This window comes from Polypterus senegalus, chromosome 17 (genome assembly GCF_016835505.1).
Source record: "Polypterus senegalus isolate Bchr_013 chromosome 17, ASM1683550v1, whole genome shotgun sequence".
Classification (NCBI taxonomy): Eukaryota; Metazoa; Chordata; class Cladistia; order Polypteriformes; family Polypteridae; genus Polypterus; species Polypterus senegalus.
Genome location: NC_053170.1, coordinates 14176330 through 14198637, shown reverse-complemented (window position 1 = coordinate 14198637; position 22308 = coordinate 14176330). Strand labels below are relative to the sequence as shown.

General features: G+C 34.5%; 1 protein-coding gene across 2 annotated transcripts in view; it reads right to left on the bottom strand.

Moving 5' to 3' along the window:
- skap1 (src kinase associated phosphoprotein 1) overlaps positions 1–22308 on the bottom strand; it is a 258909-nt gene that overhangs the window by 217216 nt on the left and 19385 nt on the right. For both annotated transcript variants that reach the window (XM_039739883.1, XM_039739882.1), the window contains exons 2-3: positions 16356–16461; positions 5952–5977 (exon numbers count right to left, since the gene is read on the bottom strand). In XM_039739883.1, coding sequence (XP_039595817.1) covers positions 5952–5977; positions 16356–16461 — 132 coding nt within the window. The remainder of the gene's footprint in view (positions 1–5951; positions 5978–16355; positions 16462–22308) is intronic.

The window sequence follows — 22308 nt, the reverse complement described above, 5'->3', positions numbered from 1 at the left end:
TTATTACATATGTAAATTTCTTCAGTATTTTATTCCAGTCACTGTATATGTAATGTGATGTACAAAATACAATTAAAACCAACCACAAATTTATATACTTTTAACTGAGAATTAAACTATTGTTATAGATATAAAGACAAGAGATGTCTACGTTTAAAGGAAGACGCTTGTGGATACAATTTAATTATATGCTCTGTATTTTGTAACTCTGAGGGTATGTGTTCTTTGAAGAATTCTTCTTTTATTTCACAGTATAAAAGTAGCCCAGAAACACCTCAAACACAAATCAGAGAAGTGGTAGAGGACAAAACACTCAAATATTATAGAAATGTAGCACTTAGCTTTGCTTGCAGTATAAGCTTAATTTAACACATAAAAGTTATAACAGAAAGAAGGAGAAAAGCATTATCATTAATTCCAGAACAAGAGTATCTAGAACACAAGAAACATAAGCAATTGTGCCTGTCACTAAGGATTTGTGGCTCTTTAGTTGTGTCCAGGTGGCTTTGGTTGGAGATGCCCAAAACCTGGATAGTTTGTAACTTCAATGACAAAAGAGAACTCGGACAATGAATCATGAAAACAAATTACAGCAGTAGACCCTTTTTGTTGTCTTTAAACATTATTCACAACTCTTTCATAATAAACAATATAATTATTAATAATGCATTTATATTTATACATTAAATGCAGTCCAATATTCTTTATACAAAAAAATGACAGTATCAGTTACCATTAATATATAAGATAACTAAAGATAATGGTCAAATGTTACTGAAAAACAGCAATAATAATAAAAATTAACCTTTTTCCTCTATAACTAGAAATTCTCCGCTTTAATCTTGTTCTCTAATTTTTCTCTGGATATTTCTATTTCAAAAGGGCTTGTTCACTAGAACATGTAATTTTGTAAACCGCTTAATTCAGACCAGGGTTGCAGGGCATGCTGGAGCGTATTCCAGCTAACATAGGGCGCAAGGCAGGAACAAACCCTAGACAGGGTGTCAGTCCACCGCCAGGCAAATACACACACATACACACCCTATACACAAACTAGGGCCAATTTAGTGTTTCCAGTTCACTGCATTTGGATAGTGAGAGGAAACCAGAGCATCTGGACGAAACCCATGCAGACATGGGGTGAACGCACAAACTGCACACAGGGAGGACCCAGAACGCAAACCCCAGTCTCTTTACTACAAGGCAGCAGTGCTCTAACTGTGCCACCTTGTCACCCTTCTCCAGAGCATAGTGTATCATATTCGCTGTATAAGTTAAACTATACTGTTTATATGGCTAGATATACGAATGTGAAATTTATCTATAAATAGAGCAAAAAAAAAAAATCACATGTATTTCTGCACAACTATATAAAAAAAAATAACAGCAACACTAACTGATTATATTTACTGCACACATTGTACACATTTTTCTTGGTTTAAAGTTGGTAATTTGTACATACTACAATGAAATTATTGCTTGTATGTCTAATCATAATGTTTGACAATAATACAACAAAAAGAAATGTATGGAAATATAAAATACATTCAACATTTATATACAATATATATTTGCAAGTTCATATTACAAACACACATAAATACACACAGATGGAAAATGTGAGAAAGCAACTGGGCAGGGTGGCTAAAGTCTTTAATGACATGGTTTGTCACTCATAGGCAGCAAGTGGTGTTTATATCCAAAACAAAAGGCACACTACACACTCTGTATAATCAATTTTGCACAAATGTTATATGGTACTTAAACATAGCAATAAAAACGAAGGTTTGTACAAAAAAGAGACAGAGAAATGTTAACTGTCCATAGAGAGGTCTAGAACCATGGCGTTAATTAACACGAGTAACTGGAATCAAGCACTGCATGTTACATTTTTCATACATTTGTGACACAAAAAACATTGTCTGTGGGAAGTTTGATTACTCTTCCCATATCTATGTAGATTTTTCTGCAGATATTCTGGTTTTCCTCCTATATCACAACGATGTGCATGTTATGCTAGGAAGGGACTCTAAATTGGAAGGCAGATTGTTGGTTTGTGTGAATGCACCCCACCCATGATAGAATATGTGCTTTGTACCTGGTGCTACTTAGATATGCTATGACCCTTGTGACTCTGAGATCATTAAGCAAGTTTATTAATGGATGAATGCATAGATCGTAAAATACTATCAATAAAAATACTGCCAATATTTTGTGTAAAATACAGCACATCCTTCAGTTTCCATTGTTCTACAAGATCAATGTTAGACTCCAACGTCTTTTTTTGGCTTTTAATAATTTCACCTACTACAAAAAAATAACTAATCTGAAATTTTGCATAGTAAAACTACAAAAATTGATTAATAAAATTTAGCCAAATGCCATAAAATATAGTATTGAAGAATATTTGATTTTATTAGATAACTGTAAGTAAATGTGCTCAAGAAAATTATGACATACTACCCTGTTAAACTAAAGCAATTAATTACATCTGCCTAGTTCTGATGAGAGATGTCTGTATGGGGATCTAACCTGTCTCTTCAAACTCTCAAACACATACACCAGAATTCTTTCAGTTAAATAGTGAATAAATGCTAAAGAACAATTGTGGACATTAAGGGGAAGAGCATTCGTGATGAAAACCAGGAATACAAAAGACTATGGGAATTTGGAAAAAAAAAATCTATAAAGTCATGAAGTTGAGACAGAAATACTGACAGCTTTTAAAACACATTTTCAATGAGAACTTGTGACAAATTAGCTGCCAGCTAACCAAATGATCTAGTTGTATTTACAAGATTCTCATAATTCAGATTTATTTACACCACAAAATTTGCTACTATACACTTATTGAATGGCCCAACACATAGGAAGAATAAGAATGAAAGATTCTTTTCTTCTGTTATTACCGTACTTAGTGCAGAGTTTCCAAGAACAGCTAACAATGGACTGACTCCACGCCAAGTTATACAATCTTGCTGCTGAATTCCAAGGTTAATAAATCTGCAAATTGATCTGCTATAAGTGTTTAAATCCCTGTAGCAAAGTTGGATTGAAGCCCCCACCTCATCTTCTTTCTCTACAGCTCACAACTTAATAAAAAAAAGATCACTCAACACTCTATTAATTTAAAACCATTTCAGCAGCTCAGTCAAAGGGGAATTTCTTAATTATGCTGGTTTTTATGGCGCTACAGCATGTGTCATAAAGGCTTTTTTTCTTTGTGTCATTCATTTTGGTGTGTATAAAATCTTCTTAATGAAAGTCAGTGTAATGCTATTTATTTGTACAAAAGGCATCAAAATTTACCTCTTATTATGAATGTCAAAAAAGCCACTATGCTCAACACCACTTTGCAAAGGTAAGAACCAAAATGACAGAAACTGCTGCAGCCTCCATTTTATTATTCTGCACAAGTGAGGAAATGAGAAGATCACAGTGGTTCAGTGATTAGTGTTGCTGTTCCACACAGCTCCAGGAGACAGAGGTTGATTGACTATGATTACTTAGGGATTTCCTTGGATACTCTTATTTTTCTTCCAAATTCCAAAGATGTGTACATAAAGTCAGTTTGTATATATATACTGTATATGTTACAGCCCTGCAACAAACTAGTGCTGTCTAGGCCTGGTTCCTGCTTTGCCCCCAACATCCATCCATCCATCCATTATCCAACCTGCTATATCCAACTACAGGGTCTGCTGGAGCCAATCCCAGCCAACACAGGGCGCAAGGCAGGAAACAAACCCTGGGCAGGGCGCCAGCCCACCGCAGGTCCCCAACACTCAGACATTAAATCAATAAAGCCAGTTTTGGGTATGGGTGGACTGATGGTAAGAAGAAAATGTCCCAACCATAACTAAACAATCATTTTTTTAAATAAAAAATGCACTTTTTTATGACAGATTTTTTTTTAAATAATTAAAGGCTTGTATATATATCACCATCTTAAATACTGAAGGCAGGGTGTGTGACTCAGCATGTCAAGTGACCACCAATAAATATGGCAACCTAAAAACAACATGGTTTTTGATAAAAAGGAAAAAATCAAAATGATATTAAAACAGAATCATTTTATTGAATGTTACTCTAGAATATACACAGATTGCAAACAAATTAAAACAGACAGAACCTAACAAATTACATATTTCAAGCACTGAGCTCACAATAGTAACTGAAGAAACCCTGTAATAGTCTGTGTGGGTAAATGGATAAAAGGAGTGTTCTTTCCCACTTAATTAAATCCAAAGATGACCTGGGCCAGTTTTTAACAGTTAGTTCCCATATTGATTATGGAGGACCGGTAAACTGGTAGCCATTAAGAATGTCTAGCTCTTTAATGAGAAAAGAGAGCTCTCAGGCACAGGGACACCTAAAACCATCAGCGGGAGCTCTGAATGAACAGAATTTCTGTAGTGCATTCCTAAAGTTGGAAATAACCCTGAAAAGGGAAAGGAACTTTAAAGGCAACTGCCTGCCAGCGGTCCCTTGAGCTTAAATTTGTGAGCTACGTTGGGGCAACGGCTCAATCAGTAGGGAGGTAGTGTGACTAGGTATTGTGGAGAGTAGGAGAGGCTGGAAGGCGAGTTGGAGAATTTTGGGAGAGTACAGATGCATTTATGCTACAATCAATTGAAACCTTTCCACTACAGGCAAGTAATCTCCATTTAGGTAATTATGTGACTTTTAAGAGAATTGGCTGCAACTGTGATGATTCAGATGTGTTATATTAAAAGAGGTGAATACTTAAGCTTTGGTGTTTCATATTTGTAATTAATTTATATCATTTTGCAAAGATCTGATTTCACTTTGATATTAAACAGTTTTTTCTGTTGATCGGTGTCAAAAAAAGAACAAATTAAATCCACTGTAAATCAACATTGTATAATAATAAAATGGAAAACAACCCAGGGCTGTGAATACTTGGTATAGGCACTGTATATTCATTCATTAGGCACTTCTTTTTGTGTATTCATTTTCTTTGTTTTTAAAAAAAGTACTTTAAAAATTTTTAGTAGATTTCCTCAAACCCCAAATGTCTCATTTATGTATATTGTGTTTTTATTTTAGTGTGCAATTTTATTTTTTCCAAGACAATCTGAAATTGCTCACCAACACAAACCTTGTTGGATAGGTCTTGATTAAGTATATACTATTATTAGAAATATCACAATTTATTGGTCTGTAGCAAACTCCAATCATTACACCTCTGAGGTTCCTCCACTAGGGTAACCAACAGTGATGCAGACATTTTTCCTTCTTCTGTGTTGATCTTCAGTGTCTGAATATTATTTTTGACATTTGATACGATAATTTCTTCTCTGCTGCTGTGTTTAAGTTTTGTATAGGATAAATAGCCTTAATAATTATTCTGTAGTGACAACATAATTCTAAACAAATACTTTGTTTTTACACAGATACACCATCAAATCAGCTGTACCTGGCAGGTGAGAGTAAGAACCTTTGATGCGTAAATGAAATTGACATTAATTTAGAAGAAGTACTTAAGCAACTGCAATCTAAAAGAGCACTACTAAAAACTGAAAAAAGTAAAATAACTCACTCTCTCACTAACTTATGCAGTACGTTTTGTAAACTTGCTATTTACCCAGACAAGAAAATTTTAAAATTATTAAATAAACAAAGATTTCAGTAATGATCAAAGAAAAAAATTCAGAGAGAAGCTCCAACAGATACACTGACAGGTTTACTGATTCATTCAATAATCCCACTCTCAACTGGACTTTCTTACTTTATTGCATTTATTCACTATCTGCATGAATTTTTAGTTTCTGAGAGACAGATGCAACATAAATCAGACACCTGCATATATGTTAACCAGTTTGATTCTTAAGATTTCTATATATTTATTATAACAAAACAAGTATAGATCATAAAATGTGTATTTGAGTTAAGTCATTGCAATGTTTGGGTACGGCAAAATTACTTACCTTTGACTTGAAACTCATTTGGGTGCCTGAAAATACACAATATTAAAAAAATATTTAATTCTTCATATAAATGTACGAAAAATCTTTGTAAATGTAACACACACAGTACTAAATAAAAATAAGTCTCACAAAAACAATATACAGTATGTCATTAACACTAGCCTTGAAGCTAGCTGATAAATTCTAAGTGTAAAGAACATTTTGGTGCTCAAGATACTGAATAACTCGATTTCCTGTCATAAAAGATGAAAGCCTACAATATTAAAAAAAAAGCTGCAAATAATTAGTTTTACTGAATAAGCTTCAGAAATTAGTTGGCACAACAATTTCTTCTGGTATTACAAGCTTTACAAAACTTTAAATGCATACAGGTATTTTAAATTAGTGACTGAAGATAACACCAGGAACATTTGATATGAGTGTACATTTAAAACAATCAATAAAGTCACCATATACACTGTCTTCCTTGAAGATACAGTACTAATCAGTTGATATTCACTAATTTCATCATTTGAATTAGTATATTGTTGTTAGCACTACATCCAAGAGTTGGTTTCTGACTTCCGCACAATACTACAAGGAGGAACTCTAGTTCCTCAAAACCAAGCAACAGAAAAAAAAGATTTAATATACAAACCAGATTCCAAAAAAGTTGGGACACTAAACAAATTGTGAATAAAAACTGAATGCAATGATGTGGAGATGGCAAATGTCAATATTTTATTTGTAATAGAACATAGATGACAGATCAAACGTTTAATCCGAGTAAATGTATCATTTTAAAGGAAAAATATGTTGATTCAAAATTTCACGGTGTCAACAAATCCCAAAAAAGTTGGGACAAGTAGCAATAAGAGGTTGGAAAAAGTAAATTTGAGCATAACGAAGAGCTGGAAGACCAATAAACACTAATTAGGTCAATTGGCAACATGATTGGGTATAAAAAGAGCTTCTCAGAGTGGATTGGCAACATGACTGGGTATAAAAAGAGCTTCTCAGAGTGGCAGTGTCTCTCAGAAGCCAAGATGGGTAGAGGATCACCAATTTCCACAATGTTGCGCAGAAAGATAGTGGAGCAATATCAGAAAGGTGTTACACAGCGAAAAATTGCAAAGACTTTGCATCTATCATAATCAACTGTGCATAACATCATCCGAAGATTCAGAGAATCTGGAACAATCTCTGTGCGTAAGGGTCAAGGCCGTAAAACCATACTGGATGCCCGTGATCTCCAGGCCCTTAAACGACACTGCACCACAAACAGGAATGCTACTGTAAAGGAAATCACAGAATGGGCTCAGGAATACTTCCAGAAACCATTGTCAGTGAACACAATCCACCGTGCCATCCGCTGTTGCCAGCTGAAACTTACAGTGCAAAGAAGAAGCCATTTCTAAGCAAGATCCACAAGCTCAGGCGTTGTCACTGGGCCAGGGATCATTTAAAATGGAGTGTGGCAAAATGGAAGACTGTTCTGTGGTCAGACGAGTCACGATTCGAAGTTCTTTTGGAAATCTGTGACGCCATGTCATCCGGACCAAAGAGGACAAGGACAACCCAAGTTGTTATCAACGCTCAGTTCAGAAGCCTGCATCTCTGATGGTATGGGGTTGCATGAGTGCGTGTGGCATGGGCAGCTTGCATGTCTGGAAAGGCACCATCAATGCAGAAAAATATATTCAGGTTCTAGAACAACATATGCTCCCATCCAGACGTCATCTCTTTCAGGGAAGACCCTGCATTTATCAACAAGATAATGCCAGACGACATTCTGCATCAATCACAACATCATGGCTGCGTAGGAGAAGGATCCGGGTACTGAAATGGCCAGTCTGCGGTCCAGATCTTTCACCTATAGAGAACATTTGGCGCATCATAAAGAGGAAGGTGCGACAAAGAAGGCCCAAAACGATTGAACAGTTAGAGGCCTGTATTAGACAAGAATGGGAGAGCATGCCTATTTCTAAACTTGAGAAACTGGTCTCCTCGGTCCCCAGACGTCTGTTGAGTGTTGTAAGAAGGGGAGATGCCACACAGTGGTGAAAATGGCCTTGTCCCAACTTTTTTGGGATTTGTTGACACCATGAAATTCTGAATCAACATTTTTTTCCCTTAAAATGATACATTTTCTCAGTTTAAACTTTTTTTCCGTGATTTATGTTCTATTCTGAATAAAACATTAGAAGTCGGCACCTCCACATCATTGCATTCAGTTTTTATTCACGATTTGTATAGTGTCCCAACTTTTTTGGAATCCGGTTTGTATTTACAGTTTATTGAATTTTACATAATTAAACCAAATACAGTCATATGAAAAAATTTAACTCTTTGGATTTTTGTTTTTTCATTGGCTGAGCTTTTAAAGTAGCAAATTCCTTTTAATATATGACATGCCTTATGGAACAGTAGTATTTCAGCAGTGACATTAAGTTTATTGGATTAACAGAAAATATACAATATGCATCATAACAAAATTAGACAGGTGCATAAATGTGGGCACCTCAGCAAAGATATTACATCAATACTTAGTTGAGCCTCCTTTTCAAATATATCAGCCTCTCGACGCCTCCTATAGCCTTTGATGAGTGTCTGGATTCTGGATGGAGGTATTTCTGACCATTCTTCATACAAAATCTCTCCAGTTCAGTTCAATTTGATGGCTGCCGAGCATGGACAGCGTGCTTCAAATCATCCCATAGATTTTCAATGATATTCAAGTCAAGGGACTGTGACGGCTATTCCAGAACATTGTACTTCTCCCTCTGCATGAATGTCTTTGTAGATTTTGAACTGTGTTTTGGGTCATTGTCTTGTTGGAATATCCAACCCCTGCGTAACTTCAACTTTGTGACTGATGCTTGAACATTATCCTGAAGAATTTGTTGATATTGGGTTGAATTCATCCGACCCTCGACTTTAACAAGGGCCCCAGTCCCTGAACTAGCCACACAGCATGATGGAACCTCCACCAACTTTGACAGTAGGTAGCAGGTGTTTTTCTTGGAATGCGGTGTTCTTCTTCTCCCATGCAAAGCACTTTTTGTTATGACCAAATAACTCAATTTTTGTCTCATCAGTTCAAAGCACTTCGTTCCAAAATTAATCTGGCTTGTCTAAATGAGCATTTGCATCAATAAGCGACTCTGTTTGTGGTGTCAGTGCAGAAAGGGCTTTTTTCTCATCACCCTGCCATACAGATGTTCTTTGTACAAACTGTATTTAATTGTAGAATGATGTACAGATGCACCATCTGCAGCAAGATGTTCTTGCAGGTCTTTGGAGGTGATCTATGGCTTGTCTGTAACTATTCTCACAATCCTGCGCATGTGCCGCTCCTGTATTTTTCTTGGCCTACCAGACCTGCTGGGTTTAACAGCAACTGTGCCTGTGGCCTTCCATTTCCTGATTCCATTCCTTACAGTTGAAACTGACAGTTTAAACCTTTGAGATAGCTTTTTGTAGTCTTCCCCTAAACCATAAGACTGAACAATCTTTGTTTTCAGATCGTTTGAGAGTTGCTTTGAGGATCTCATGCTGTCTGTCACTCTTCAGAGGAAAGTCAAAGGGAAGCACAACTTGCAATTGACCACCTTAAATACCCTTTCTCATGATTGGACACACCTGTCCATGAAGTTCAAGGCTTAACAAGCTAATCCAACCAATTTGGTGTTGCAAGTAATCAGTACTGAGCAGTGACAAGCATTCAAATCAGCAAAATTACAAGGGGACCCAAATTTTTGCACAGCCAGTTTTTCACATTTGATTTAATTTCATGCAACTAGATACTGCGTCACTAAAAATCTTTGTTAGGAAAACACCCCAGTACTGAAAGTTCCTAGGAAATGAAAGACATACCACTGTTATCTTTTTTGTTGAAAGTGGAGTAAATTATTATGCAGGCTGAGAGGGGTTCCCAAACTTTTTCATATGAATGTAAATTATTATTAAAACAATTTATATTGCATCATTCCAACCAGCATTTGATTAAGGTTCAGTTTACAAAAATCTCACAGGATAATATCCAGCAGTTTCAAATGTAGGATAAAGGAACTTGTAGAATGTAGTGGTCTAGTGAACTGGTAGCTAATGTTTATTGAACTTCTAGAAGATTATTTAATTTCAACTGAACTCCTGAACAACAAAAGAACATCCATAAAGTAAGTGTTTTCAAAATGTTTACAGTTTCCCAATAATTTTGAACATAAAATTCATAGTTTTACAGAAGCACATAAGAAGGGCTTATCAGGTCCTTTAATTGTTCTTTATGCAATTTTGTATTAAACTTGTTTTCATCTGCTTGTAATCCAAAATGTGCTATAATATAATGTAAACCAAAATGTCACCCCTAAATACTCCTAAATACACACTCAAACATATTGCATAAAGAAGTTACACTGACATTCTTTTGGTTGCATACATGCTTTGTGTAAGAAGTTACTTCTTTGAAAATAAAAGGCATCCGGAAGTTTCACTTTACATGCTGAAACATAAACCAGTTAAACATTTCCTGTATTCTGTTGTTGTAAATGTTGTTTCCACAATGTGATCCAAATGCATACTACCTCCCGGAGGGACACATTACACAGAATTCAAGAGCATATATTATTGTTCTCAATAATATTAAATGGAAAGTTTAGCATTTTATGTGGTTTAAAAGGTGTAAAATAAATATAGTATATATTTACATAGAAATGACCATGTAACTCAGTAACATAACACACAAACTAATTATTTTGCCTAGTTAATTTGTGAAAATTTCAACTACAAAAGAGTAAAATAAAGCAGGTCACACCCTTTAAATATCAAATAGCTATTCAAAAAAGTCTTATAAAATTTAGCATACTATTCATTTTAGCAATGAAAAATACCAAGTGCCTAATTTAGAAAAGTGTAATATTCGGTATATACTAAATACATGATGGAGAAATGCTTGTTTAATTGCAGCTAAGGGCATATTTTACTTAAGAAATTTAACACCTAAATTTCAATGAATAAACTAATTTTACTTGCACAAGAAGTTCCTCTTTGCTTAACTAGAACTGAAATTATGTTAACTGCTCTTTAGGAAAAAAAAATGGTGTACATTTTTAAACAATTAAAATGGTAAAATAGTACATACGTTGAAATCATGAAAATAATTACTCATGCTCAAAGGTAATATAGATCTTTACTTTTATTTATGTCTTCCCTTTCATTGCTTAGGGATTTCATGAATAAATAAAATGAAAAAACATGAATATGACTATTTTGTTAGCAGTTACGGTGTTAAATCCTATAGACACAGTAAATAGCAAATATATATCTATTGACCAATTATTCTCTTAAATCAATTATTCCAGCACACTTCTTTTTCCTATCAACATTCCAGTACAGTTCTTATTAATGAACAGTTACACATGGGTTATGATGATGAGACAGTGTTTCACTAATAAGCTAAACTTCTATGAGGATGTAACAAATGCATTTTAGTGGCAAATACTGTACAATATTGTTTATAATGAATTTCAAAGATAATATAATAATAAATATTATAAGGTACTCCTGCCTGTCACGGATATGATTATTTTATTCAAATTTTATACTGAAAATGCACAAGCTCCTTTTCAACTGCAGTGGTAGTGCTTCTTCCACAGGGCAAGAATGGAAGTAAAGAAAGGCATCTTGTAAACAAGAAAACCATTTGCTGCACAGCCCAAAGTTTAAGCATCAACCAACTAAGTATTTCAATATACTGTATTCCAGTTATTCACCTTATCTGTTGTACCAATGAGCCACAAAGATGACTGTATGAAGCTTAAGTTGGAAACTTCAGCCTGTTCAGTTGTTGGAAATTTTTAGTGCCAACATCAGACTAAGGAATGTTTTGAAATGCTGCTTGTTACCTGACTGTGTGATGTTCCCAACTTCAGGAAGTTAATGTGAGGATGACTCCATTGTGAATTATAATAGAAGCATGTAGGATCCAAGTCAGTTTCGAAATGTATATACTGACTTTCTGTATATGGATTTAATCCTTTAAAAATAACATCCTCATCCACTATAAAGGTTTTTTCTGGGTTTAGTTTCTTCATCACCCTATGAAGGATCCTGCTTATCAAGTCCTCTACATCAGCACCAATAATTTTGGATGAATCCATGATAAGCTGTTGGTGCCTTTAAAAAAACTGATTTGTCAGACTACTCTAGGCAGTGATTGTAGCATTAGGGTGTTGTACCGTGTTAGCCATTATGAATGTAGAGAAAAGCCAAGCAAAATGACACCTTTTATTGGTTAACTAAAAAGATTACAATATGCAAGGTTTCGAGGCAACTCAGGCCTCTTCTTCAGGCAAGATGTAATACAGAAACTGGAGTTCCCTGTGTTTATATACACACTAGGACAAGAAACAACATTGGAAAATCTTTAAATGAGAAATCTTAAGTGAAGAAGACTGAATGACATTACAATAAATGAACAGCAGGGTAATCCTGTGCACTTTAACTACTCTGTGTTTACACTGGAGAAATAAACACAATTTTACATTCCAATACAGAATTTTATCAAGCTGAGTTCCTAGATATTTATATTCCATTATTTTATCTTTTTTATCTTTATTTAGAGAACAAACACAAATAGTATAGCACAATAAAATATCAATGCAGAACTGAAGGGATAAGCATTCCAAAATAAAAATCAGTTAAGATGAACATTGTAATTCAGTGAGATAGTGAATATGACAGGACAGGCAATTTTATATATTACATTAATACTGAAGGAAAGGACTATTTTACAACTGCATTAATGAATTCTTGCCAGATTATAAAAAATCTTGAATAGTTCATCACAGAGGGAATTCATTTTTTTTCATTCAAACACTGGGCACACACAATGACACATGTGTAATCGTAGAAATTCTTAAATATTAAATTATGTACAGTATGTATGTATGTATCCCCTTTTGCTGCAAAAACATATTCATTTCCAAGTGTATACTTAAGTACAACTGACCTCTTTAGAGGGAGTACTTCAGTGTTATGTAGAACACAAACAGAGCATCCTTAGATGTTTACCACAGGCTGCAGTGTGACAATTAAGCAATATCTTATAAAACCGTCATATTAAAAGGTGTCACAGGGAAATGTTTTTATTTATTTTTTTGCTTTATTCATATATTGAAAAATATAGCTGTTCCAGGTTGTTCATTGCGCCTTCAATTCTTCATCATAAATCATTTTCCCACTACTTGGTCTGGCAAAAATGCCCACTTTCGAATTAGCCTCAGACAACAGGCTCCATCTTTTGATAGAGCTTTGACAAACTGCTTCATTAAACCATGCTTAATATGAAGCAATGGTAGCAGCACTTTATCTGGATCCACCAAGTTAGGTCTGATGAGGATTTTGTCAGCAAACTGTAGTACCTTCTAGATAGCCATTCCTTCTGAGCCAAATGTAAATTCTTGGCTCTGCCGTCCCACTAACAGAGAAAACCTGAGAATCTGGTATTCTCTTTAAGAAAAACAGAACATTTTGGTCCCCACATATGAATCAACAGTGCTCACTGAAGTTAATTTTCTTAAAAAGATTTTCAAAGTTCTCATTCATTTCTTTCCTTTGAACAGAATGCATAGAACAAGCGATAGGTATTGATGTGTATGCATTACTGTTACAAGTAAATCCTCCTTTTAGGCTGCTTTTAGAGGAGTCTATAAATAGTCTCAATTCTTCTGCATTGTCATCTCTGCAAAGTTGTGCACTAGGCCACTTATGTCAGTAAACCAAGGATTCATCTTTTTTTGAAATGTGCTGCAAACTCTTGTTCTCTTTTAGTAGCAATCTAAAGTTATGTCTGGATGTAATAAGTTTTTACCTTTTAATTGGAACCTCATGAACTATGTAGCCTCTTTGGGAAGGTCTAGATCTCTTACTAAATCATTCATTACATTTATCCTGAGTGAATTGCTGTGGCTCATTGCTTGAACAGTTGCTAGCTTACAGTCTTTAGGAATTTCCTCAAAGCACAGTGATTTTTTAAAAATGTGTTATGTATATTTTTAAGGTAAATGTTATCTGGTGCCATCACTTTATTGGATTTCAGCAGCGCTTTTCTCTCTACTATTTCTAAATTACTTAGTACCTTAGTAAAAGTCTTTGTACCTGTTAGGAGGTTATCAGCTTTTCAGATATGAAAACTTAAGAAAAATAGAAATTTACAGCATTTACTGTTTATCCATCCATCCATTATCCAACCCGCTATATCCTAACTACTATGTCACGGGGGTCTGCTGGGGCCAATCCCAGCCAACACAGGGCGCAAGGCAGGAACAAACCCCAGGCAGGGTGCCAGCCCACCGCAGGATTTACTGTTTAAGTATCTATATATTTACATTCACCCATACTGTTCGTAAAATGTTTCATGACACCTCCTGATCATTATTTTATTGCTAAAATACTGAAAGAAACTATGTCAGCTTTTGCAGTTTCTGTAGTAGTTCTCTTTAAATGTGTTTTAGCCATTTTAGTATCCTTTTTCACCAGTACTCTAATGTGCTAACAAGACTTATGATTATCACTGAAGCTACTTGTCATGTACATTATATACAGGTGTTGTTTCCTTTGCTCCCTTTTGTTTTTAGCTCTTTATTCATCAACTTTGTGGTTTTCTTTCATTTCAAAATCTCAGAATCAACTTGCCCAGCATTTTATAAAAATTTTTTAAGCCTGCTGGACTGCTGCTCCATCATCTCCACACTTGAAAGTTTGCCCCAAATTATATTTTTATTCTTTTCTACCTGTGTTTTTAATTTGCCTTAACAATATTAAATTTAACAGTTTTAGTATTTGCATATACTCCCTTCCAAAACACTGGAAATATATTACACTAGTTAAAGCCGTAGCATACGGCGGTGTAAGAATAGGAACGGAAAACGGTGAGAAAGAAATTCAGTATAACAAAGGCTTAGGAAACCACCGTTGCAGTATAACGAAAATATCAAGGAGCGAAACCAATGCCGATGGTCGAGAGAGTACCTTCCAGGAGCAGGCTACGGAAAACACATATAGATAGACATAGACATATAGATAGACGCCGCATTCACTGTGTTGCCCAGTCGACACCATAAGTCAGCGCGTCCGCCTTATTGCAAGTGGTAAAAGTGCCATTTAAACTAATACAGGTAGATGTGGAAACCGGGTTTTCTGATGAAAAAACAATAACATTTTAAACAGTATCGTTTACATACAAGAGATTTTGGCAAATCATTTACATGTAATTATTTATATCCATTTATACACTAAATGCCTGCATATCCCATGGTCTTAGAGTTGGTGGGCGGGGCTCTGTGAGTTGGTGGACATGGTTCTCTATCTTGCGTGTGCTCTCTGTCTTGCTTACCCTTAATTAGAGTTTGCGGGCGGGGCTCTGTGAGTTGGCGATCGTGGCTCTCTGTCTTGCGTGCGGGTGTAAAGTCAACGTGGCTCAGAGGTGCATGTGAACTTTTGCACAGACGAAAGCGAATGAGGCTGTGTTTGGTGAGTTGTTGCATGCCTCGAGAGCAACGCTGGACTCGGGAGGAAGGTTACAGTTGCCGTGCGTGGCTCTGTTGTGCGTATCCCATGAGGCAGTAGGAGGGTTAGAGTTGGCGGGCAGGGCTCTGTCGAGAGTATCCCATGGTCTTAGAGTTGGCGGGCAGGGCTCTGTCTTGCTTGCGCTCACTGTCTTGCATGCCCTCAGTGTCTTGCTTGCCCTTAGTGAATTATATATATAGATTATGAATACTAGATCAATTACCTCTGTTCTCCAAATTCTATTGTACTACTACTGTATAATTTCCTCTAAATGTCCTTTATTCATATATGTAAAAGTTAGCATTTTACATTAGAATTTGCATAGCATACTCCTGCTATCAGGATTCTGTGCCTGGTGCTATTTGCAAAACAGATTGCATCCGTTTTACTGTAGGTTTATCCAGAACAGCATTGCAGATAGAAGCTTTATCATTATTCTAATCCTGTATTATATAAGTGAAGTGCAGAGAATGAGTTCCTGATGAAATAAAAGGCCTAAAACAGTCTGTATTTTTGTTTGGAATGGTTTAATAGATGTCTTACATTTATGTTGTACGTTTTTTAGTTCAAGGTAAAAATGATATTCATTTTTATGAATATATTAAATACTAATTATAACAGTTATATGGCTAATTAAACATTTAGCATGAATTGTTTTAAATTGACCTTGTAAATAAAAGCTGAACTTATAACCACCACCATTTTACAACCACTAAAGCCTAGAGACTTTCATTTGTTTTCATAAAACCAATAAAAAAACAAATTTATATTGACAAATCTAAAACAAAATCTTAAAAGCTCTGCTCTAACAGAGATTTTTTGTGAACATAATACACCAATACAACATTGATATCATACCTGTTCCGCACAACTACAAAATTACGCAGAAGAATCTCACGGGTCTCGTGTGCTTTCTTGCTCAAGTTTTCATCTTGTAAGATCTCTGCCACAAAGTACTCTGAATCTATGGATTACAATAATAAAGATTTAGGGTAAGTAACACAGAACAACATAGGCCATTAAAGTCAGAAAGTTCACTTTGAAATGGAATGTCTATGAAGCAGTTTTAAGTAAAAGCACAAGTACATTTGGGGAAACAATCTGATAAATGTAGTTCTGAAATGCCAGAGAACTTAGCATCCAAAAAATGTCTGTCCCTTAAGAAGTACAGATTCCCTGAAATAACTGGCATCCCATAAATAACCTACTTTGTCAATGCTGTGGTTATAGCTAAAATAATAAAAGAATGATTAAATTAAATTGCATTTCATTTATTTTTGTATATTTTTTATTTTTTTTTTTTCATTTGCAAACCAAGATTACTGCACTTATTTTTAAACTGAGGTGAAACAAAACACACAGTAGCATGGAATAAAATACTAAAACAGAACAAAATATGTTGTCTATAGCATGCACTGTGGAAATTTTGGGGCGCCAATCAGTTTGTCCCTTTTATTGTCCAGAGACAGAAAAATAAATTGAAATAAAAAGTAGTGGAAGCTAGGTTAAGAAAGGAGGTGATGATTAGCGAGTAACAGTATGGTTTCATGCTAGAAAAGAGCATCACAGATGTGATGTTTGCTCAGAGGGTGTTGATGAAGAAGTATAAAGAAGGCCAGAAGGAGCTGCATTGCGTTTTTGTCGACCTGGAGAAACCATATGAGATTCTGGAGATTTTAGAGATGCCAGGTAAGAGACACACAGGAAGGCCTAAGAGAAGGTTTATGGACGTGGTGAGAGAGGACATGCAGGTGATGGGGGTGACAGAGCAAGATGCAGAGAACAGAAAGATATGGTAAAAAGATAATCCACTGTGGCAACCCCTAATGGGAGCAGCTGAAACAAGAAGGAGAAGAAGATTTTTCTTTTACCAAACACTTTGTTTGGTAGTCCATTGACTGTACATTTTTCTGCTGCATTGTTCTGACTCATCCAAAAGTGGTCTGCCATCACATCCCACAATGTCCCAATTTTGCCTCAGACAAACCCAGAGTCTTTCGGCACTAATACATAAAACAAACTGCTTAAACCAAGCTTAATATAAAGGGGTGGTAGCAGCACTTTATCTGGATCCACCAAGTTAGGTCTGATGAGGATTTTGGTACCAAGCTGTAGTATTTTCTAGATAGCCATTCCTTCTGAACTAAATGTAAATTCATGCCTCTGCTGTCCCTCTCACAGAGAAAACCTGGGAATTTTGTATGTACTTGAAGATAAACAGAACTTTCAGGTCTGGCTGCAATGGATGCGGCTCATTGCTAGAATGTGTTGAGACAAATTCTTCATTGTCATCTGATGTACTTTTTCAAACAAATTATAATTAAAATAGTGATATTTAAGTATAGTGCGAAAATAATAACTATAATTGACAGTTAAAAAATGCATTTTGTGAAAAAATGCTTTGATAGAGAAAAATGTTTTTTGTTTTTGAACTTGGTACACAAAAATATATAACAATATCACATGAAATAATCAAAACAATTTTTTGAATTTACACCCGTGTTATTAAATTAGATGTTCTTAAACTCGGTCCTGGGGACTAAGTTTGGTAAATAAAAAATAAATAAATAAATAAATAAAAATGTACTAAGTAGTTATGTGGGAATAATGTATTTTCTTCTTTTTAATATCTTAATCTTGATTTTCATTCTACTTTTCCAACTGTTCTAATTGTTTAATTAATTCTTTAATTAATCTATAATTTACTAATTAGTGGGTCTGATGTTAATATAGTTTTTCACAATTCTGGGTTGTTTGCCTATATGTCTGCCCTGCTTGTTTTTAATTGTCATTATTAAGATACAATGAAGGAAGCATACTGCATAGAGAAAGGTGAAAATATAACAAAACAGAGTTAAGGATTTAAATCTGTAGGAAAAATAAAAATATTTCTACATGTCTTATGAATGTAAAATCATGCTGCTGTGCATTTGTCAACGTAAAAAAGAGGAAAAAACATACCAGCTAATTAAACGAGACCAGTGTTGTCACTGATAATAAATCTGGTCAAAACAAAAACCTGAAGCCACAGTGGGCTCACAGGACCGGGTTTGAAAACCCCTGTATTATATAACACATTTGTTAATACTAATGTTCTATGGAATTAAGCTAATTTTAACGTTATTAACTGGTCTAAATAAAGCTATGGAGCTGCTGATATTTTCGTCTATTAATATGAAGTAGAAATCTGAGTAGGCTTTGTAGAGCTTTTGTATAGTTTTATAATATCAGTTCATGTACACTTGTAAATATACAAAGCTAGCTATTTTCCATTTATGTTCTAATCTGCAGTATTTTAATTTAACACAGGAAGCAATAAATTAAGCCATGATGATTCAACTTTTCATATTAATCATGTTTTTCAGAGGAGCTGCTTTACTTAATACCTGCTTCACGTAAGAGTTGTTGTTTTTAGTCAGCTGATCTACATATTGTGTATCTTTATTCTGAGATTCTCAGAATATAAAAAAAATGAAGATTATTTCCCAGTCAGATGCCTCATGGTTCTAGTTTTTAACAGATTACTAAGCAGCTCAACTATAATCAAATAATAATCTGAAAGAGGTTCATTAATAAATCATTTCAGTAACCCCTCAGAATTAATCAAGGACTAAAAGTCTTTTGTGAGAGTGACTATTTCCCAATCTATGTGAATTTTAAAATCATGCATTTAAGGTTTTTATAACATTATAAAGATAGTTTGGATACTGATCAGTAAATCTGATTAAAAACGTAGACCTGTAGATTAATAAATATAACTGTAGCATATTAATTTTAACACCTGTGTCAAGAAGGCAAAGTATAAAATAAACCTAGACTTACTAAAAACAACTCTAAATCCAAGTACTCACACTACAGTGTCTAATTATAGAACAAGATAACCAACTGGCAAGGCCTTATATTATATGTTCTACATGTAACATTTACATATACATACATTATTATACACATAAATACATACACATGCAGGTCTGTTGGTATTATATCATTGTTACTGTTCTGATACTTGTAATTAACAATTCAATTGTACTATGTTACATTATGTTTCATGTACACAACAAATAACTTGAATCTGAAGTACAGTATATTTTAAAGCTACCAGCACTACTGTGCTTTCTCAAGGTAACACATTAATTAGCTTCTGCCTATTTGTTTTTTTTTTAATTAGTAATTTACTGGTAAACGGCATTGTATTATTAATTTTGAATTTTAGGTTAGAAGGTTTTAGGTTAAAAAGTATTAAGGGAAAAACGAGTGATGCTTGTTCTACATTAAAATGCATTTTTTAGTTTCTTTTATTAGGAGAAATTGTCCAAATATACAGTACCTTGCACTTTTGATATGCATTATCCTTGAATAGTTGATGTTCTATGTACTGTATATGACGTACACATGTAGCAAACTATAATTACTACGTTGTAAATTGATTGGTATAGAACACTATTTTGTCGTGATGTACATTAATAAAAGGAAAAAAATGCGTAATCCCTGTTAAAAATAGGTAGTTGAAATAGCTGTAAATATTTACTTCTACATTTACCTACATATTATGGTAAATTTGCTTAATAATTACTGACTCTACTTTCTTTATTCCCTTATGACAGTTTTGTTGAAATGCTGTCTGGTGCTCCTCTGCCTAAGCAAGGCTTATTTGATTCATAAGTCCTGGAGTTTAAGGCAACAGTGGAATATATAAAGAAAATTAAGGTTACTTAAAAGTTTCATTAAGTCATCTAGTTTACATATTGACCTTACAATCACATATAACTTTGCATTAATGAAACATATTAAAAATTAAAAGCCATTATTTCTCAATTATTATATCAAGCTAGAGTTAACTATATTCATATAATTAGATCAAAGAACTTCATAAAATCTGATTTGCATCTGCGAAGAATGCAGTGAAAACTCATTTTAATATAGTCACTAAAAATTATGAACATGGGCACTTAAAGCCTCCCACAAGTTTTTAGAACTTAATGATATTACCACGGTGTCCCAAGTATTTTGGTCTTCTTCTGAAATTTTAAATAGTGTAATAAGTTTGCAAAGGCTTATTTAAATCTAAAGAATGATTTACATGCTAAGCTAGAAAATAAGAATTGTTTTAAACCTCTATTTGTGGGATATAGATTTGTAAAAAAGGGAATGACAACTTAATAATTTAAAAAAATGTTTAGATCTGCACTAATTGCTCATATCTCAAATCTGTCGGATATACTGTAGATATTACAATTGTATCAAAGAGGCTCATAGTTTACTAAAAATGTATGAAATCAAGATGGAGGCATCTATGGTTAACTAGCAATCAACCTTGCCATGAAAGAACGTTGGCATTGTTTGGAAGATGTTTGTCAACTTTGTGTTTTTTACAAATAAAATTTTATCAAATTTAAATATTACCTAATGAATAAATGCTCAGCAAGCAAGACGGACACTATTATACTGAATGGTAATAAGGTTAAAGCAAATACCTCAGTGCTTCAATGTTGATAGCAAAATAATCAAGAGTGATCCTGAACTTATGTTGCCTCAGGAAAGACGTTTAGCTTCTGTAATTGTTTCTGTATACTGTAATATATTGTAAATCGAAGTCAGAGTAATGAAGCCGTTCTTAGAGTTACAGGATTTTAACTTTTCTCCCTGAAGCAGTTTGAACAGATGTTCTAAACTGTAGCAATAATTAACTTATTGCATGGCATTCAGGACTCCCTGGTTCTTAGGAGCTCATTAAGAGGTTTTTGGTGGCCCATGAAGAATCAGAACATGAGTTTCTTGTTAAAACTCTTGCTAAATGGAACAATTCCAAATATATATATATTGTCCAGATCCTTTCTTATGTCCATCATCCATTCAGGAATATGTATGGATATACTGTATGTTACCTTAATAAGATGATTACACTACAGTTTTAGTTGTAATTTGCAGACTTTTGAAAGGCAGTATTATTTCACTTTAGACACTACCCATCTGCAAAGTTCTAGCGGTTTTTCTTTTTAGATAATATAGTTAGATGAAATGGAATACTGGCATTTCAAATTTAAGACAGAGGTCCAAACTTATGTTCTTTTTCCAAAAAAAAAGAACAAGGAAAAAAAAGCTTAAAGTCATTTTAGGAACTTTTGATTCACTGCAACCACGAGTGCTATATGGTCTTAAAAGGACCAGATGTCACTGGCAACTTCTATGATGCCTGCACTCTCTTTACTGCAATGAAGTGTGTCACTTGTGAGCCATTTGCTGTATCATGTTTATATAGGAGTATTCTATCATCACCCCATCATTCTATGGCTTTTCTTTATCTCTTCTGATGGGCCATCTACTCTATAGTCTGCTGGTTGAATCCGGCAGGTTTCCACCTAATGCACCATTCATTCAGTTGCTCTTGATGCACTTGTTGTATGTCATAGCCTACAAAGTTTTCATGGTGTCAAAGGACTGGCTGTCTGTGAGGAATTTAAAGGCAATTGTGTCATCCCTACAGTTAGTCCCTGTTTCATAATAATATCTTATAGGAATGCTAAGAAATAAGTCCAGTCACGTAATAGAATAGCATAAAAAAAGACAATTCTTGATTCCACATGTCCAGGATATAGTTTCTATATACGAGTCTCTATAGTTTATAGTTTTATTCTACTGCATGACTTCTTATCATAATTGATTTAACACATGAATAGGAAATGCACTGGATCCTTAAATCACATTGAAAAGGAATCAGATTTCACTACTTTATTCAAAGGAAACAGATATGGCTGAGAACAACATTCTAAGTACAGATTCTTGAGCTCTGTATACACCAACATTTTGGAGA